The 19,792-nt window shown below is 55.7% G+C and overlaps 4 protein-coding genes across 4 annotated transcripts; 2 read left to right on the forward strand and 2 right to left on the reverse strand.

Annotated features, from left to right (window-relative positions):
- Positions 1–1,815: 1,815 nt before the first annotated feature.
- Positions 1,816–6,663, reverse strand: CUTC (cutC copper transporter). Its single transcript, XM_034062535.1, has 9 exons — positions 6,599–6,663; positions 6,227–6,298; positions 6,094–6,153; positions 5,663–5,872; positions 4,393–4,428; positions 3,886–4,019; positions 3,288–3,315; positions 2,827–2,932; positions 1,816–2,255 (listed from the first exon to the last, which is right to left on the reverse strand). Exons 2-9 carry the CDS (start codon positions 6,294–6,296, stop codon positions 2,144–2,146), a joined length of 756 nt encoding a protein of 251 aa, XP_033918426.1. The 5' UTR covers positions 6,297–6,298; positions 6,599–6,663; the 3' UTR covers positions 1,816–2,143.
- On the forward strand, positions 6,330–11,336 carry COX15 (cytochrome c oxidase assembly homolog COX15). The gene is made up of 8 exons (XM_034061345.1): positions 6,330–6,964; positions 7,888–8,010; positions 8,257–8,443; positions 8,664–8,831; positions 9,327–9,408; positions 9,740–9,894; positions 10,738–10,851; positions 11,060–11,336. Exons 1-8 carry the CDS (start codon positions 6,330–6,332, stop codon positions 11,189–11,191), a joined length of 1,596 nt encoding a protein of 531 aa, XP_033917236.1. The 3' UTR covers positions 11,192–11,336.
- Positions 11,337–11,530: 194 nt separating this feature from the next.
- On the forward strand, positions 11,531–13,370 carry LOC101869034 (V-type proton ATPase subunit e 2). The gene is made up of 4 exons (XM_005144070.4): positions 11,531–11,776; positions 11,851–11,898; positions 12,114–12,260; positions 12,519–13,370. The coding sequence occupies exons 1-3, from the start codon at positions 11,673–11,675 to the stop codon at positions 12,205–12,207; spliced, it is 246 nt and encodes an 81-aa protein (XP_005144127.1). The 5' UTR covers positions 11,531–11,672; the 3' UTR covers positions 12,208–12,260; positions 12,519–13,370.
- A 580-nt stretch (positions 13,371–13,950) lies between these two features.
- Positions 13,951–19,092, reverse strand: ENTPD7 (ectonucleoside triphosphate diphosphohydrolase 7). The gene is made up of 12 exons (XM_034061336.1): positions 18,983–19,092; positions 18,728–18,907; positions 18,428–18,633; positions 18,193–18,346; positions 17,748–17,851; positions 17,618–17,674; positions 17,003–17,151; positions 16,761–16,927; positions 15,710–16,034; positions 15,548–15,633; positions 15,275–15,436; positions 13,951–15,107 (listed from the first exon to the last, which is right to left on the reverse strand). Exons 1-12 carry the CDS (start codon positions 18,988–18,990, stop codon positions 14,879–14,881), a joined length of 1,827 nt encoding a protein of 608 aa, XP_033917227.1. The 5' UTR covers positions 18,991–19,092; the 3' UTR covers positions 13,951–14,878.
- Positions 19,093–19,792: the final 700 nt, after the last annotated feature.

The raw sequence follows: 19,792 nt of genomic DNA on the forward strand, positions 1-19,792 counted from the left end.
TGATGGGATTCTTCTTTCTGCTGGCATAGGTGTCCTGTGGCCTTGATCATACCCACCTGGAGCACTGCTGCCACTTGGTCATGACACGTTCCTATTTAATGTTCAGTCCCATCACTTGTCACGTTTTCAGTATGTCACAGCTCATCCTCACCCCATCTTCGGTTTCTCATTCACAGGAGAAGCGCTTTGCTCAGCACTGGATGCCAACCATCTTTTAACATTCAAAGCAGGCACTTCCTCCCTTCCTCCACCCTCTTACCTGGGACATGCTCCTAAAAACTCACAAATCCACCTCACTGTCTTTCAGCTCCTTCCATAAAACTTCCTTCACTACAGTACTCAGAAAATATTCACTGGGACCAAACAAATCAAAGCAATACCACACCATTTCCCTGTGCTCTCCTGCCCTTACCCATCTGCTGTCCACCATCTTGTAAATTAGGTTTTCAAAATTAGGCATTGCTTCAGAACTGTCTCACACAGGATCTGGTCCAGGACAAAGACTTCTGCAAGGCAATTAACAAGATAGTCCTGCCCTCACTGCTTATTGCTGCCTCTGAAGGGTTTGTTTCTCTGCTTGGCTCTGCCATAACCCCATGTCTAACCTCAAGCCTTTTTTGTTTCCCTTTTTCTATAAATGTAGACAAAAGGAAAGAAAAAACCCTGTGTTTGTACTGCTGAGGGGCCGTATCAGCAGAATACTCACATTAATACAGCTACTGGTATCTTAATCTTCACCATGACTCATGAAATCTTACTACATAAGCCATGAACTCTTGTATCACATATTCTGTACTACTCTTCACCACAACCACAAATTTAATCATTTCTTCTTCTGAATTTGGATCCTTCCTATTGCCTGCACATCTATCAGTGCAGAAGCAGGCTCTGACAGCAACACTCAGCTGATGCACATTCCCTTCCCAGCTCCTTTGTTGAGAACTACTAGACATTCCTGAGATGCGTCTTGGAGCGAAACCAATACCTCTGATGTATCCATGTGAAAGGGTGAAGGCCACCTGAGCTGTAGCTATGCCTTGGTTATAAGTATTCCATGACCAGATTCTGTTTAAAGTGACAAAAGGTGCTGCCGCCTTGTCAAATACTACATTTTCCTGTACATCCTCACAGGCTGTATGCTATTGCCAAGACGGGCAGACAGCTGAAACTGGTTTTTGCGTCCCAAGTTCTGCTATCTCTGCTGTCAGGGGGATTCTCTTCAGCTTTTGTATCATTTGTAGAAAAGCAGGCAGCAATAAGAGTGCTTTCCCTCTGGATCTCAACTTTTAATGGATACCTCTGATGCTGCTCAGATCTTTCAGTGGGTATTTTGAAGGGTAACAAAGGTTTCCATGTAGGCAGCAATAACCCAACAGCCACATTCCCCTGAGCACAACATGGAGAGCAAGCAGTTACTGCTTCATGTTGAGAAAAGGACCTAGAAACTCCCTTACTAAAAGCACCTTGTCTTCCCAAGGTATTCCATCATATGCCCACCCCACCTCAAGCACTCACAACTGAAGCCCTTCACTGTATCAGTCAGATACATAGAAGCTCCTTCCCATTAGAATTTAACATGTTCATCACCTTTACATATCAATGTGCTTCTCTCTAGCAGCTGCTGTGCTGCTAACCCCCAGCAATCTTACTGGCTGACCAGAGCAGGCTTTTTTTTCCAGTTGTAGCTGTTCTCCTCCCTGGCATTCTGGGTGTGATTGTATTCTCCTCTGGTGCAGCAGAGGCCTGATTAATTCAGGCTATGTAACACAGATCACAGTCACACTTGTAAAACACAAATAAATCAAAAAGCACAGAGAGAGGGGGGCAGCTGCAGTGTTTATTTGACAATCACATGCAGTGCTACACAATTCAGTCCCCCTACTTGTTCAGCTTCCGTCCTCCCAGATAAAGCCCAACACCTTGTTGCTGCAACATCTGGGAATGAGTCCTTTTATTTAAAATGGCCAACATAAGTTTCCAGGCCAGGGACTAGTCATTCAGGAGAAGCCAAGGGAAGAGATGTCAGGCTCCATCACCTAGTTCACATCCTCTGCAGCTTGAGGACAGAAGCAGTACCCATCTGTCCATGTGGCAGGGAAGACCCTGGAGTCCCAGCGCTCTTGTCCCAGCACGGTGCCTTCCACTACAGAATGTTCTTGGCAATTGCGTTCAGGGTCCTCACTTTGGCAACATCAGCCACCTTTATGGAGTACTCAGGGGCAGAGAAGGATGCTCCCATGGCAACATTCGGATTCCTGTGAGGAAAACCACTGGTTACCATCTGTAGCTTGTACAGACAAGTAAGACACTAAGAAAACCCCACAGTCTCCCCTAGTCTCAGCAATGACTAGAGAAGCTGCTGGTACCACCTAAACCAAAGATGAGACAGTAACAGAAAGAAGACTAATCCAAAAGCAAGAAACAACAGCATTAACAGAAGCCCAGTGCAGACCTGTGGACAAATGTAAGCCATTCTCCACTGCCCTCCCAAATCCTACATGCTTGTGTTAAAGGTTTAAGGCAACTACAGCAGAACCTGCCTTCCTAAGTGCCATACAAGCACACTCTCGAGTCCTAGGGTAGCAGTAGCAGAAGAAATGCCCTAAGTGACTAGGTCTGCACAGAGCTCATGTCCGGATAAGGAGCATCACTGGATTCACAACTGCAGAATACCGAGCCATGCCTCATGATCCCAACCACAAGAGCGCAATTAGCTCCCAGGAAGCTGGCTGAAATTTATGCCTGTTCTACAAACTCACGTTCCCATTAATCCAGCTTTTCCCCTGTACAGGTTTTGCTAACAAATAGAACTAAATAATCAGTTACCTGAACTTCATCCCCGAGTCACGGGCTGAGCGAGCTGAGCAGTGAAACTCAGAAGCAGTGGAGCCTTCCAGAATCCTCTGCAGGTTGCGCTCTGTGATGCCACCCCCTGGTGGGAAGAATCGCGATGTCACACACAGTACAGATGGCACTGCCCCAGACCTAACACCACCCTGGGACCTACCCCCTCAAAGGACAAAAACCACCTACGCTGAAGGGAAAAGACAGCCTTTGAGACAGTGGAGACCCAGGCAGTGAAAAGTGATGGGAGAAGCCTTGGTTCATGTTCTCCCACAGATCTAGATCTGTTCTCAAATCCTCTGGAGCAACAGCTGCAGGGCTCTGCCATCCCCAGCTGGCTGTGTGGTCTTCACCCACACAGCACACCCCAGGGCAAAGACTAGGAAGCAGGGGCTTAAGGTCTACAGGACCTGTTACAGAGGACAGTAAAGAAGAAGCATTACCTGGCACCACAACAATTCTTCCCTTCGCCTGGAAAAAGAGTAACATGTTAGTGATACTACTCAGCACCACATCCGTATGTGCATCTGTGGTGCAGCAAAGAAACCTTACATGCAGCATCTTCCATAAGCTCATGGATGCTACCACAGCTTACAATTAATGTATTCTCACCCATCTATTTCTTACTATTTTTTACAAGGAATAGTGAAGAATAATAGGCAGTTCAGCTAAGACAACTTGTCAGCATTTCCTCCTACCTCTGTATCTCACCTGGCTATTTCTCAGGTACATCCATACCATTTTCCTAACAGAAACTGTGAGACCCCCAGGAGGGACCTCACTTTGCTGTTTGCACGGGCTAATCCCACCAGCTGCTGAAGCCAACTCCTGCCACCCTCCTCCCAGTCTGTGATCAAGAATAACCCAACCAGCCTTTGCTGTGAAGACTTTGGGGTCCAGCCCACATGGACTTGAGAAAACTAATTTAGGCCAAGTGCTCCTTGACAGAAGTTCCCTTGCAAAAATAAGAGTTACCGTAAAGGTGCTGGCTCCAAGAAATGCCCAGGAAGCAGGCACAGTAACCCAGGGGAGCACACCTACCTGTTCTGCAAGCCTCTTGATTAATGACAATCCTTCCAATGCTGAGCTGTCACAGCCACTTGTCAGCACCCGCTCAAAACCCAGAGAAATGAGGGTCTCCAGTGCCACCAGGGGGTCATGAACCATGTCGAAGGCTGAAGTATGAACACAACAGCTCAGAAATCACTTAGCTCTTCATGCTCTTAGCCAACTCAGGAGACAACAATAGGAAGGGTCCTTCTTACAGTGACTGCCCCGCTGGAAGCCACAGCTCCTAACGATAATGTCCCCTTTGCAGCAATGGCAGGGCCCCCATGCTCAGCTCCTTAAGCACCTGCTTTCCACACAGGACAGCAACACAGCCCCCTAAGCCTGAAAACCCTGGACCTTTTATCTCCTGGAGGATCAGCACAGCCACAGGCTGTTCTTGCAGAGCTTTCCCCCTGCCAAAAGGCATTTAAGCTTGGCTCCAGCTCCCTCCCAGCCCCACTTTTCCTTGGCAATGGGGCAGAGGCTGGTCCCACTCACCTCGGTGAAATGTGACTGGCAGGGGACGGCACACCGCTGCAATAAGAAGACATACGGTTAGTCAGGGTGGTACAGAATGTCCCTAGTGCTAGAAGCAGAAAAGCACATGAGGTGGAACAGAGCAGATGCTTCTCATGCCATTGCTGGGGAGCTCAGAAGAATCCCAGTACTTGCTGGGAACAACATGGCTGCTTTTTGGTGGAGAGGAGTTATTCTGCCCTTTAAGAAAGCAACAAACCTTTGTTTTTATGAGCAACACCAAAATCTCCAATCTCATCTGGATCATGCAGAACCCTCATCCCTACCAAAGATGTCTTTCTCTCCAGGAAGAAGCAGGGAATTTTTATCATCTACCTGTGGAAGGGATGGTATCAGCAGTCTTTCAGAGCAGTACACCTGATTTTTATTATTTCTTTCACCACTTGCAACTTCTGCTCTCAGACCACAGCAAACCTCACCTGCAGGGCTCTATTTACTGTGCAAAGCTTACTTATTTATATGAAAAAAAGCCTAACTGTCAGCTTCCAGCAAAGCATCTCATCGCTCTAGCAGAGCCAAATCATGGAGAAACTCTCCACTTTTGCTACACTCCCTACAGCACATTCCCCTTCACACAAGAACCTCAGCACCACATCACCAGGGAAAGGCTCATCCCTCTTTAGCTTTGGCTGTAGCTCACAGAAAAGATGTGGAAGCAAACTTTCTCTCTACACGTCAGGAGTCTGGACTAACATTTTCCACTGCAGCTCCAATAGCCTTTTACACACTCCCGCTTATGTCATGCATTTTCTCAGAGGGTATGTCAGAAGGAAGAATGAACATGAGTTGCCAGTTACCCACAAGGGCAAAGTCCAGGAAAGCCATATTCTAGACACCTGTAGCAGGGATGAGGAAGAAAATAGAAAAAAGGGCAAAGAAAACGAAGAAGGGAGAGAATCCAACAGTTTAACTGCCTGATGTGGAGAAGCAGCACAGCAGCTCACCTAAGCCTCACTCTTTCTATATGAGCTGCCTGGGGAAGTGGCCCTTGGTCTGCAAAGCTTCTTACAAAGAAAAAAAAAGCTATTTAACATTTCACAGGTATGATCATGCATGGGACTGGAGAAGGCAGACAGAAACAGCAAGACCACAGACAAGACGAGCAGATCAAAGCACCCTGCACAGCCCTTTCTACATCACCAGACAGAGCAGCACTGAACTTCCACCCCCAGCCCCAGCGCAGATACCACATGGAGCTCAGCACAACACTCGTGACTGGACACCCTCTTACCCAGCAACGCTGTGCAGAGCTCCGTATCGATGCGCCCGTCCTCGGTGAGGGCTCCAAACACGAGCCCGTCAGCCCCGTGCAGCTTGGCAAGGCGAATATCGGCTTTCATCACTTCCACCTCCCGGTCCGAGTAGAGGAAATCGCCGCCGCGAGGTCGGATCATGACGAACACGGGGACCCGCACGCACTGCTTCACCACCTGCAGCAGCCCTGCGGGCGGGCAAGAGGCGGCTCAGCACCCAGCCACGGCAGCTCCACTCACCGGGACGGGGGGAAGGGGAGCACCGGGAAAAGCAAAACGGCGAGAAGGGAGATGAGTGGAGGAAAAGGCGAGAAAAAGGAAGCGGGAGAGAGAAAAGGGGAGCTCCGGAGGCCGCGCTGGGCACAGGGACCCCCAAGGGCCGGGGCCGCAGGGCGGGGGCGAGGCTCACCCATGCTCGGGGTGGTTCCTCCTTCCACGAGACCCGCGCACAGCTCGATCCTGCCGGCACCTGAGGAGAAGCACGTCAGAACAGGGCCCGCCGCGCTACCGCCGCCCTCTCTCCCGGGTCCTCCGGGCCTTACCTCCGCGCTCCGCGTTGACGGCGGACTCCACCGAGTCCACGCACACCTCCATGAGGAAGCCATCGTCCATACCTGGGCGAGATCGGCGCCGTCAGCCCGGCCCATGGCGGCCTCACCGCTCCCCACAGCCACCGGCCCACTTCCGCTTCAGGCCCCGCCTCCTCGCTCCCACTTCCGGCCTCCGCCCCCTGCCGTCCCCGGCCCGTGCCGCCCGCGGGCGCGAGGGCGGGCGGAGGCGTTGGGCGGGGGGGTGGTTGGAGCCGGCGCGCCAAGCTCGCGCGCTGCGGCTCAGGCCCCGCCCCCTCCTCCCCACCCCGAAGCCTCGGCCCCGCCCCCGCTCGGGCCCCGCCCCCGCCTCGCACGCGCGCTCACCTGCCCTGGCGGCGCGCGGGGGTCGCTGCTTGGCTCTCGGTCACGTGCCGGGGATCGTCATGGTGACGCCCGGGTGTGTCCGGAAGCGGCTCTCGCCCCGGCTTCCGGCGTGCGCGCGACACTTCCGGCGTGCGCGCTGGAGATGCTGTGTGCGGCGCGCGGCGGAGGCGCCGTCCGGTTCGCGCTGCTGGCGCGGGGCGGCGGCGCCGGGCACGCGCTGGGCCCGACCCCGGCCCCCGGCCGCTTCCCCCTGCGGCGGCTCCTGCAGCAGGCACCGCTGCCGGCAGCCCCGCCCGCCGTGGGCCGGTGGCTCCTGGCCTGCAGCGGCGCCGTAGCTGGGGCCGTGGTGCTGGGCGGCGTCACCAGGTGAGCGCGGCGCCCCCCGCTCCGGGTCACGCGCTGAGGCCGTTGAAGGGGAGTGGAGCTGAGGGCGTGTAGAGGTGGCGGTCACCAGCACCGGGGACCGCTTAGGCGGCCGCAGCTGCCTGCAGCTGCCTTCCGCGCATGGGATCCCCACCCCTAAAGCACACCTGTGGTAGCCCCTGTCGGGTGTTTCCTCCCTGGTTGCAAATGGACACTAGGGGATAAGGGTCATATTGTATCGCAGAATGGTTTGGGTTGGAAGGGACCTTGAGGATCATCCAGTTCCAAACTCCTGTCACGGGCAGGGACACCTTCCACCAGACCAGGCTGCTCAAAGCCCTGTCCAACCTGGTCTTTAACACTGACATAAATGGGGCAGCCACAGCTTCTCTGGGCACCCTGTGCCAGCGCGTCAGCACCCACACAGGGAAGAATTTCTTCCTAATGTTTAATCGAAATCTGCCCTCTTCCACTTTGAAGCCATTCCATATTTTCATGTCACTACATGCTGTTGTTAAAAATCCCTCTCCAGATTTCTTGTAGGCCCCCATTAGGCACTGGAAGCTGCTCTGAGGTCTCACTGAAGCCTGTACCTCAGGCTGAACAACCCCAACACCCAGCCTTTCTTTACAGGAGAGGTGCTCCAGACCACAGAGCATCTTTGTGAGCTTCCTCTGGACTTGCTCCAATATAAGGTCTGCATCCTTATGTACTAGAAAGACTGCCCATAATGGGCTGATGCCAGCTAGGGATAACATCCTCTTACACAGTTTTGGTAATTTTAGGTCTGTCTGGTCACTCACAGACTCCCTGATCTCCATCCTAACTGTGAATTTAAAGGTTGTCTGGTGCGCATAACAAGTTTTCACTTCAGTACATTTGCATACTGAAAGGGAGTGAATTGTGCCTGCTTGCATCTCTCCCAGGCTGACAGAATCTGGCCTCTCTATGGTTGACTGGCATCTGGTGAAGGAGATGAAACCCCCAAGAACACAGCAGGAGTGGGAAGCCGAGTTCCAGAAGTACCAGCAGTTCCCAGAGTTTAAAATGTGAGTGTGCAAAAAGCAGAAGGAGGGTGGGCTGGGAGCATTCCCCCCGTGACTGAGCCACTCGAGGGTCTCTTGTGGGAGGAGAAATGCTTTCTAACATCACTAGGAAGGTGCTGCACAAAGCCTGTCTGATGGTGGCTCCTCCACTGTCACTTTCTCTGAGGAAGGTGACACCATGTTGTGCAAAGTACAGCACAGGACTGCTACATAGCATGAAACAATTCTTTGTTTTACTGTCTTTAACAGTCTGAATCATGACATGACACTGACAGAGTTCAAGTTCATCTGGTACATGGAGTATTCGCACCGCATGTGGGGCCGCATTGTGGGCTTGGCCTACATCCTGCCTGCCACCTACTTCTGGCGAAAGGGTTGGCTCAGCCGCCCCATGAAGGGCTGTGTTCTTGCACTCTGTGGGCTGGTCTGCTTCCAGGTGAGCAAGCTCCATAGCAGCAGGGATTAGCAGCAGCATCTCTTGTGAATACCTTCTGATTGAGCACAGTTGAGACAGAAGGATTTGTGAAAGCTTGGGGGTGTCAGTGTTGCGAGCTGGTTGAAGGCGGAGGAAACAAGTTGCTTTACCCCTAATGTTCAGCTGTTCTTAGTGGTTGCTGCTGCCCTGTCTGTCTGTAACCCCTCCCCTGTGTTTTCAGGGGCTGCTGGGGTGGTACATGGTGAAGAGTGGGCTGGAAGAGAAGCCAGACTCATACGATATTCCTCGTGTCAGTCAGTACCGTCTGGCAGCACACCTTGGCTCTGCACTGATTCTGTACTCTGCTAGCCTGTGGACAGGTCTGTCCTTGCTGCTCCCACGACACAAGGTACGGAATGGTATGGCAGGATAGTGTCAATTCAGAGAGTTGGGGGTAACGTGAAGGGTGAGGGAAGGGTGTGAGAGGTGGTGGTGCTTCCTTTTCAGTCTCTGTTCCTGACTCTGATCTAGTACTGCGTGACAAAATCCCCTTTCTGTAAACTTCTTGGTTATGGGGCACTTCCTGTGTCTCATGCTCTTCCGCTCAAAAGTGGCTAGTCTTGGAGTTTCTGCAGGCTCAGGCAGGGCTGTGCCTGGCTGGGCGCTTGTGCCAGTAACAGTCCAGTGGCCAATTCAGTTTCTGCACAGGGTTGGACTCAATTAGCTGTGGTTTTGAGGAACCCCTGCAGTGTGGCTGTGCTGTGTGGTGGTCTCTACATCCCTCCAGTAAAACCAGGCTAACCCCTTGGCCTGTATATGCATTAAGACTTTTCTTACTTACAGCAAACAGTGCTGGAAATGCTTTGTATTGATTATTTTATTTATTTAATTACTTATTTTACAGTTACCTGAAACCCACCAGCTCATTCGCTTGAGACAATATGCTCATGGCACTACAGCTCTCATTTTCCTTACAGCTCTTTCAGGTAGGACTTTCATTGTCTCATCTGTGGCTCATTCCTTTATGCCCTCTTTTGTATTTTTTGTCTGTCTCTGGTTTATCTGGGACTGTGAGCAACCCCGTCATGTTCTCTGGGAAAACTTCATTGCTGTCAGGGAACCTACAGTCGAGATCCTTCCTTGCTGGTCCACCGAGGCAGTGGAGAAGTACCTTCCAGCCTGCCTGGTGCTGTGTGATCTCTGTATATGTTTCTAAAAGAAAATCAGGTTCAAGCAGAGCTCTTGAATCAGAGCTGCACAACCTGGAGTGCACGTTCACCTACTCTGGAAGTCTCATTTCATGCTCTGGAATTGCAGGTGCCTTTGTGGCAGGGCTGGATGCTGGCCTCGTGTACAATTCATTCCCCAAAATGGGGGAGCGCTGGATCCCAGATGATCTCCTTGCCTTCTCCCCCATACTGAAGAATATCTTTGAGAATCCTACAACTGTACAGTTTGATCACAGGATCTTGGTAAGTGCCGTCTTCCTGCGATGTCTGTGCTGCTTCTCAGTTGCCTCCTGCAGCCAAGTTGTCCTCTTTGGGCCGTGGTTCTGTCAGCTTGAGTGATATCCAGGGCACCCAAAGGTCCTGAGAGCGTGTTATCAATTTACTTCTGCAGACGGAGGAAGTTTAGCACTCTTATTTATTTTCAGCATGGTCTCCTTCCTTGAGGACATCTTCTTCCTGCACAGTTTATAGTCTTTGTGTCTCATTTTCCATGACACCAGCTACTGACCACAGTAGCCCTCGCTACTGAGATGTCTGGGAAAGTTGTGTGAAATAAATCTTGGAAATCCTGGTGCTGAATGCTTCCTCCAGCACTTCTGGACATGCTTTATACCATTAGCACCCTGTGAAAGTATCTCAGCTAGTTAGAACAATCCAGATACTACACACTACTGGCAGCACTGCTGTGGGCTAGGCCATCACTAAGGTTGAAAAGATTAAGTGACATAGAAGAGGAATCACCTGAGGTGACGTAAACAGCAAGAGAGCACTGGTAAGCTTTCACCATTAGCTGTCAAGGTGACAGATGGGGAGAGGGCAGAAATAATCCCTGAGGAAGACATGAGGAAAAGCTGTTGGAAAGTAAAGCATTAATTTGGAGGAAAATTTAACTCTCTAACTTTAGTTATCAAGGTCATTAACGTGGTGGGCATGGGAGTCCAGGATTTGGTCATGGATGCTGATGTGTTTCTACAGTTAAATACTGCTCACAGAATTTCTTCTACTGCATGGAAGGTGCAGCCAGAGGCCACTGCATCCATTTCCTTTGAACTCTGCCTGAAAGGTGGTTTCTCTCCCCATCTGTAGGGAATCGCTTCTGTCACAGCTGTCACAGCACTGTACCTCTTCTCACGGAAGATCCCACTCCCTCGCAGGGCCAGGATGGCAGTGACTTCCTTATTGGCTGTGGCTTGCTTGCAGGTACTCACAAAATAGTTATTCCCAGCTTGGGTATGTGCTGGCCCCAGGAGCGGGAGCAAAGAGTGGACCTGGGGCCTCACTGCATGCACCATCTGAATTGGAGGGTGGGAAATCTGGCTGCAGCCATTAGCCTTTCTACATCGTGCTTCGTGCCAGTGTGTCAATGGTGCATTCACAGATGCTCTTACCCCTTCTCCCTTCTTGGCAGGTGGGCCTGGGCATCAGCACCCTGCTCCTGTATGTCCCCACACCTCTGGCGGCCACACACCAGTCCGGCTCCCTGGCACTGCTGAGCATGGCGCTCTGGTTCATGAGCGAGCTCCGGAGGGTCCCCAAGTAACCGGCCCGGGGGAAGAGCCCCCCGGGGCAGCTGTGCCCAGAGACGACAGAGACCCTGCACCCCGGGCACACGGGGATGCGCGCAGGGAGGAGGTGTCGGGTGCGAGTGCGAGCTTTGTAACATAAAGGCGTTTATACGGAGCGGCTCGTGTCTGGCTGGGTGCCTCCTTTCCGAGGCGAGGTGAGGCGAGGCGGGATGCGGAGGGCTCCGGGACACCGGAGAGCTGGTGGAATGTGGGAGGCTCCGGCGGCAGCGGACGGGAAGGGGGCGCCGAGCCGAGCAGAGCCGCCGCGCCGGGGAGGGCCGGGCTTTAGCGCCCCCTGGCTTTGGTCCGGCTTGCGCCCTGCTGTGCGTATCCGCCAATGGGAGGCGGCGGTGGCTCCAGAGCGCCGCGCTCCGGCCGCGGATTGGCCGCTGCGTGCGGCTGTGGGCAGAGCGGCATCCGGTGCGGCGGCGGTCGGGCGGTCGGCGCGGAGCGGCCATGACGGCGCACAGCTTTGCGCTGCCGCTTGTTCTCTTCTCCGCCTTCTGGGGCCTCGTGGGCATCGCTGCCCCCTGGTTCGTGCCCAAGGGGCCGAACCGCGGGTGAGTGAGGAGGGGTACCGAGGGTGGGGGTTGCAGGACCGGGCCTCCTGCTCCTAACGCCGGTGTCTCCGTAGGGTGATCATCACGATGCTGGTCACCACCGCCGTGTGCTGCTACCTTTTGTAAGTACTGCGGACAGGGCGCCGATACCCCCTTGTTTCTCCGGGCCTAGTGGTTGCTGCTCAGCCTCCTGCTCGTGGATGAGTGGGACAGCCCCTGGCCTGCGGCCTACTTCCCTCTCGGGGCAGCAGCCTCTCTGCCGTCCCCTTGAGGCAGCACCCTGCCGGGATCCTGGGATGTGCTCCCGGGGCTGACGGCAGGTTGGGTCCCTTTGCAGCTGGCTCATCGCGATCCTGGCCCAGGCCAACCCCCTGTTCGGGCCGCAGCTGAAGAACGAGACCATCTGGTACGTCCGCTTCCTCTGGGAGTGAGCAGTCCCCAGGAGCCTGTGCCTGAACAGAGACCCCCTACCCAAATCATCACCGTGAGTGCACAGAGGGCCGGGGTGGCAGAGGTGTCCCCACTTGCCTGCTAATGTCTGGCTGGGGAGGGAGTTCGGCCTGGCCCGTGATGGGTGGGAGATATTCTGGCTTGTGTGCGTTGTGGCAGTGGTCAGTTGGTGTCCATGTGGGGTTGCTGAGCAAACCTAGCACTTCCCCCCGAGCATGTGTGTGCTCTAGATTTGTGGGAGCTCCCTCGTGGATGCAGTCTGACACTAACTTCTCTTTTCTCCCTCCCCCAGCTCTTGCTGCTGTTTCAGCCTCCTGTACCACGCATCCCCCCAGAGATCCTGGGACAGAGGCTGGACCCAGTGCCCCAGCGCACCCTAAGCACTGCAACCTGGACCAGTCCCTGAGCACAGAAGGCAGCACTCCGGGATGAGGGTCTAGTCAGCCCAGCCCTGGGAGCAGCCACGCTGCCAGGGAGAGATCCCCTCAGCTGGCCAAGTGCTGCAGTCACTGACACTGAGCACTGTCCTGAGAAGGATCTGTGTATAGTGCCAGCAGATCCTGTCCCTGCGGTACTCACCCTGCTCCCTCCCATGCGCTCAGCCCTAGCCCCCCAAGGGAAACTCCTGCTCGTAGTCCAAACTGCCCAACTAGTTGCCATATCCCTCATCATTTCAGGCACCAGCTGCCCCTCTGCATGTGTGGGGAAGAGCCCATTGCATTCTTTGTTTTCTGGTCAGTCCCCTGTGGCGGGGGTGGTCTTTGCTTCAGTTCTGGGTGGGAGAAGGGAAGGCTGATCCTGGAAGAGCATGTCAACGCCCTTGGGTGTGATGAGGGAGGTGCTGGGTGCAAGGCAGCGGGTTCCCTTGCTTGGCAGCCTGCTACATCAAAGGGGTGCTGTGTCTCTTCCTATCGCAGCAGTGAGGAAGCTGTAGTAGAGTCTAGTTATCATCACCATCCCAACCTGTGTCCAGGCTCTGAGAAGAACCAAGTAGGGCAGTGTGGTTTAGGTTACCCTTTATTTATGAGATAATTTATCTGTATTTATTTATTTATTTATCTGTATTTGTTAAATTTGTGTTGTGGAAATAAATCTTTTTCCTAGTAAGTGATGCTGGAGGCAGTCACTTGCTGTGTTGAGACTGAGGAACAGTTCTGGCTTTATTCAGACTTCCTAACCATGCTCTTGCGCCATGAGAACAAGGATCATTGGCTATTGGGCTGGAGGTTGGCAGCACACCAGTGTGTGGAAAGTTTTCTCCATGACACCTGTGCAGTGGTCCTGTGGGACCAGGGTTACACACAGGCAACAGCATGTGCTAGAACGGAGTACCTGCCCAGCCTCACTTGTGGTATGTGGCTGTGCTTGGGCCATCCCCACAGCTGTGCATCAGCTGCAGAGCTTAGTGGTCTGTTTCCCAGCTGGGATAAGGAATAAGGTAAAAAGCCTCTTCCAGAGGCTTTGAGTATCCAGGCTTTTCTGGTTAGGGGAAGGCAGCAGAGGATACTGGCTCCAAGGATCACAACAGTAAAGGTTGAATCAGAGCTTCCTTTGCTTGGAAGCTTTTGGAATTAAGCTAGCTGCACTGCTGCAATTACAGAGAAAACAGGCAAGAAAGCAGCTGTATCATCTCTCTACAGCACCATGAAACAGTGCTATGCAGACGTGTTGGCCCCATCATGGCATCAGGTAGGAGCTGTTGCTGCTAAAAAACAAGACCCATCTCAATGGCTCAAGGGGTTCATTTATTGCTACAGGAGTGGGAGCAGCTGAGTTCAAGTAAAAAGTGACAAACTTCATTGGTTCATTGCTGGGCTCCAGCCCCAGGAGATGAAGGCTTGTGCACAGCTGGGCTGGAGTGAGGTGGTTCCCCAAGGGGCAGGGCCAGCCTGCACGCATGTGGAAAAACCACGGGTCCTGGTTTATGCCTGATTAACGTGGGGGACGCCACGGGGCAGATGTGCCCAGGAGGGAATATACAGAAGGAAAAGCAACCACTCATGGTGCTTTAGGGACCAGTCCCTGAGCCCTCAGGGCTCAGCCTGGGACCATGGGTGATTGTCCTAGGAGAGGGAGCCATGGCAAAGAGCATGACAGCTGTTAAGGAATGCTCTGAGGGGGCGGGCTGAGCAGAGCAGAACAGCCCAGTGGAACTCTTGGCTCACCTGCATTCTGCAGTAACTTTGCTGGCCACTGCTGTTCTCCAGCCCATGGACTTGTCAGGCACTGCAGAAGACCCCCCCCCCCCCCCCAATGAGCTACAGCACCACACCACATTGCTCTGCAACCCCGTGGTTGAGTCATGGGGTGGCCCAGTGCCTCAGGCCACAGCCTCAGTGATAGTGTCCTGTTTATCTGAGGGACTTGCCAGGGCTGCAGCCTTGAACATGCTGGCAGCAGAGGACTTTGCTCTACACCACGTAGCAAGGCAAAGGCCAGAGGCTGAGGAATGCAAAGATTACTTCTGGGGCAAAGCAGAGAGCCAGGCTCCACTGTCCATAGCTGCCTCAGGAGCGCACAGGATCTGGTTCTGATATGGAGATGACAGAGTGCAGAGTTGAGATGATCTTTAAGGAGTCCAAGCCCTCGGAGTCCAGGCTGTGAACCAGTCCTGGTTCTGCTGGTGCAAATGAACAGCAGGTACTGGCAGTGTCATGGCCCATTCCCCTGGCCCAGTGGCACCACCACCTTGTCCAGCCAGAGCAGGTTGAGCTGAGCCAAGCGCAGCTGCCGGTGGTGGATGCGGCGCAGCCGCAGGAGGTAGAGGACTATGGCCAGCGCCACAACCAGGATGCAGGCAAAGAACAGATAGTGGTTGTAGACAAAGGAGAGGCGCAGCCAGGAGACGTGTGCTTGCCGGATGCTCTCCTGACGGAGATCCCTGTGGAGCAAAATGTGAGGACTGGCCTGGGACATTATGGGGTACTACCAGGGTCTGTGCCACCGCTCCCCCTTGCCAGGGGTGGCAGAGCCCTCGCCTGGTGTGGGAACTCCTGCTCCTCCGCAACCACCCTTCCCTGAGCAATGCCATCAGCGAGCCAATGGTACCTGAGCGGCAGAAACCGTGTCTTGTAGAGGATAGCTCCCAGTGTCCACTGCACCTCCCGGTCATACACCAGCTGGGCCGTGTGCAGGCTCGGGTAATCCAGGGGGAAGCTGAAGCCCTGATGAAGGACTTGGTACATCCAGGCTGATTTGAAGCACTGATACCTGCAGGCACAGCAGAGTCATCAGCCAGACACTACCACCCCTACCTGGTCCCTTACCCCACCAAAAGCCTCACAGGAGGCCCAGCCATGGCACGCCTTCAAAGTCACTTACTTCAGCCGGTGCTGGTCAGCGTGAGCCGAGTAGAGGCCACCACGGAAGCGTCGGGTCAGCACCTCCCACTGCTGGCTGCAGTATTCCTGGGGGAAGAAGTTGGGGCTCAGAGCAGAAAACAGACCCCACTCCTGCCCAGCCCAGGGCTGGTGCAGCACCCACCTGGGCAGCAGAGGTGAAGGTGGGGGCACTGTAGTGGCCCCCCAGGCGCAGCACATCCTCAGTGCAGTAGAAGAACTCAGAAAAGCCATAAAACTCGCTGTTGCCAAAGTCAATGGGTGCTTTGTAGGCCCCCACCAGGGAGGCCTGGCTGCTGTTGGGCCCATCCAGGAGGGGCTGCAGCAGCTTCACACAGGCTGGCCAGTCCCCTCGTCCCCGCACAAATAGGGTTTGTCCACCCCTCACCACCGTATCCTCCAGCCCCATTGGTAGGCAGGGGTCCAGGAAGGGCATCTCTGAGCTCAGCCCCATCTGCTGGCCGTGCAGGCTGGAAAACAAGCCAGGAAGGAAAGGTAATTTCACAGGGGGTCTTATACCATCCCCCAAAAGCCTAGTCTAGTGCTGTCCTATATCCAGATGCCCCCCACACCAGACAATGCCATGTCCCCTTGTACCCCACAATGCTGGCAACCACTTTGCCACCTCCTGATAAGGCCAAACTTGCCTGATCTGTCACACTGCCCTGCAGCCATAAGCCCTGAGCACCTGCAGGGTGCAACAAGGCACAGCCCATCCCTCCCAGCTCACAGGGATCCAGACCCCTGCATACCCCCCGAGGATCTGGAGGCAGCGTTTGCTCCTGGCACAGGAGTACCTGGGCACTAAGCCTTGCCGCCTCTGGCGACAGCTTCACGGAGGGAAGAGAGACAGGAGAGAGAGCTCGAGGTGAGGATGCAATGGAAAGATGTGCTGAGTGAATCGGTGCTGGAGAAGGAGGGAAAGTCAGAGCAGGAAAAGCTGAAAGCCACCAGAGGAGCCTCCCCACAGCCTGCTGCGAAAGGCGGAGGAGGAAGGCAGGGAGCCGCAGCACTGATAACACCTGCCCAGCCCATGCAGCCTGTGCCAACCTCACAGCTGCTGCCCATGTGGCTACGGGAGCTGGTACTGCCATGGGCAGCTCCTGACGCAATGCGACAGGGAGGGCGTCATGAAGGAAGCAGCACCCCATTTCACAGTGCCCCAGCAGGGACACTGCCAGGTGAGGCAGCAGTACCGGTTGTGTACATGGGTCTGGTTCAGCACAAGATCCTCATAGCGCTGTCGGGCAAAATTGCCCCCAAAGCCGAGGAAGGTGTTGACGTAGACACGATACACATGGCCAGTGTGCTGCACGTCACAGCCCAGGTTGAATTCTGCCAGCAAGCTCTTAGCAGCCTCCTCCTGGGGACACACAGAGGTGTATGGTCAGCAGCGGCCCAGGGAAGGTAAGGGCTGCTCACAAGGACACGTACACACCTGCTGCGGGGAGGAGAAGGCTCTGGAGTCAGGCACTTCGTAGGCAATCTGCAGGGAGGCACCCCCCATGTCTAGGATCCCAACTGTTCGTTTCCGAACCAGGGACTCTCCCTTGTCCCCCAGCGCTACGGTGACCACCGCATCCTCTTCTGCAAGCCACAGCAGTGTGTCAGCAAGGGCCTGGGGCAGCATCTCCTCCCTTCCACTGATAATCCCCACTGCAGCCTCACGGGGCTCCTCCGCCCTTGCAAGCAGCCCCCAAGGATCACCTGCAGGGCAGCAGGTCCTGGCACTCAGGACTGGCCATCCCCTGGCTTTGTAGGTTCCCAGAGCATCCACCACTGGAAGCCACTACAGGAACACTACAAACCTTCTCTCCCTGGTTCTTCACCCAAAATGCTGCAGGTGCCCCCCTTAGAGGAAACTGTTCCTGTGACTGGGGCAGGTGCCCGTGTGGATCCCAGATCCAGGAGGGTTTCACACACATGGCTGGCATGTCAGGCACTGCCTGGCCAGAGGGGCAAATGCTGCCTGCTCCAGAGCTTGCTGCTGGAGCTTGCCCCAGAAGGACTCTGCTCAGAGCCTCCCAGCTGCTCTACAAGCAGCCAGACTCACCATCATCATGATCAAACCGTCCCAGGACAAAGTTGATGCCAATCCAAGCATACACACCTGCATGACACAGAAAGGGTCATTATAGCAATATACTAAAGGGAACCAAGCAGTGCTTTGCGGCAGCTCCTACCTTCCTGTTTCCCTGAGATCACTTCTGCATGTGATTTGGAGAAGAGGAAATCAAATTCTTGGGGCACATTTCTCACCAAGTCCTCCAGGATTGCAGCTTGCTGCCTGCAAGGGCACAGGAGAGGGACATTCACCAGGGATGCTCCTTTGCAGGAGTGCAGTAGATGGTGGGAATCCTGCTACAACACACCCCACATTCAGCCCCTTGAGCCCTGCTGCTGCCCCCAGTGCACTTTGCAAATGAGAAGCTAGATCAATTCCTTCGAGGCTTCAGTAAAACGTGTCTTCTCTCAGTGTGCTCGAGCCCACTCTTTCCTTTCTTGCATCCCTGCCCAGGAATCCCAGTTCTCCCAGTAGGCTCAGAACAGGGTAGCAGTCTTCCCTTTTCTTATGGCTGAGGCATCCCAGTGGGTGCCTGGCTCCCTCAACAAGGGACAAGTTCTCACCCCTCGGGCAGCAGCCTCATGCCTGCTGTGCACAGGATGTAAAGCGGAGTCTCCTTGTGCTTCCGAGCCGGGACGTGGGCTGCTGCGAACTGAAGCAGAGGCCGCAGGTAGGGCGTAGCTTGCTCAGGGGCCGCTGCTGCCGCCACAGAGATACCTGCCCAGGAAGAAGGGGCCATGAGCCAGGCAGCAGCTGGTGCCTATCCCACACAAGGGGACCAGGAGCACCAGCACTGACCTGGTTTAATCTTCTTGACGACGGGGCGGCTGTTGCGGTCCCTCATCTGCCTGATGTCCAGCAGGTCGTGCGGGTTCCCGTTGTGCGGGGGCCAGAAGTACACAAAGACCCGGGACCCGCTGCTCCCGCAGTCCACAACCACCCCGTAATTAAGGGCCAAGTCCTCGGTGTCGGTGGCCGTCAGCTCCTCCGCCCGTGCCAGGTACCTGGGAACCGGGGAGGGGTGGACACGACACAGGCTGTCTGAGCACCGCAGGCAACCGTGCGCCCCGCGCCACCGGCAGCGCCGTCCCCGCTCACCTCTCATCGCGCCGAGCGGCGCGGCCCGGACCGGCCTGGCGGCCAGGGGTGGTGGTGGCCAGCAGCAGCAGCAGCACCACCACCACGGTGACAGCCAGCCCCAGCGCCACCGGGCGCTGCCGTGGTGCCGGGCACGGGCATGGTCCCGCCGAACGCCACGACGGGCAGGACACGCCGATCCTGCGGGCAGAGAGCACAGCTCAGCAGCGTGCCCGGGACAGCCCCGGCTCCGCGGCCAGTCCCGGCCCAACTCACCTGGCCATGTGCACCCGCCGCCGCCCGCCCGCACATCGCCCCGCTGCCCGCACCCGCCACCGGCACCGTTCGACACGTCACCAGGCGCCGCCAGCGCGGCCAATAAGCACCCCCGCCGCAGGGCCTCCGCCGGGCTGCACCCCGCCCACCGCGGTCGTGGAGACCAATCGGCACCGCCGGCCCCCGGCAGAGCCACGCCCCCATCGCCCGCTGACCAATCGAGACCGGGAGCGACGGCGCCCCCAGGCGGCCAAGGGCTGCGCTTGGCTTCGCCCTTGCTCCAGCATCCGACCTTCGCCGGACGGCGTCACGCAGAGCCCTCCTCCCTCGCACCCTATCGCAGCCCTCCTGTCACCAGCTCCCAGCCAATCCGAGGAGCCCAAATAAACAACACGCGCCGAGAGCCGGAGTGGCGGAAGAGGCATCCAATGGCGGCTCCCTGGCCCCTCGGAGAGGAACAGAGGGAGTGCCAAAGGTCGCAGGCTCACTGCCCAATTGCCTGCGCGGAGGGGAGGGCCGCAAAGTTAAGACACCCAATGGGCTGCTCGGGCCAGCGGGGCGGGGACTTCTGGCTGCCAACGGGCAGCTCGCCGGAGCGCGCCGGAGGGAGCGGCCGGCCAGTAGCGGCTTCGCATCCGCGGCGGCGGCTGCCAATGAGCGAGGCCCGCGGGGGGCGGGAGGTGTCGGGCTGAGCCAGTGGGCGTGCGGCTCGGGCGGGCACCGGGCTGCTCCGGCCAATGAGCGCTGCGGGGCGGGGCGGAGCGGGAGCAGGGGGGCGGGGCGGCGCGGCGCGGGCCGGGGCGGCGGCGG

Source organism: Melopsittacus undulatus, chromosome 4, assembly GCF_012275295.1.
Source record: "Melopsittacus undulatus isolate bMelUnd1 chromosome 4, bMelUnd1.mat.Z, whole genome shotgun sequence".
NCBI lineage: Eukaryota > Metazoa > Chordata > Aves > Psittaciformes > Psittaculidae > Melopsittacus > Melopsittacus undulatus.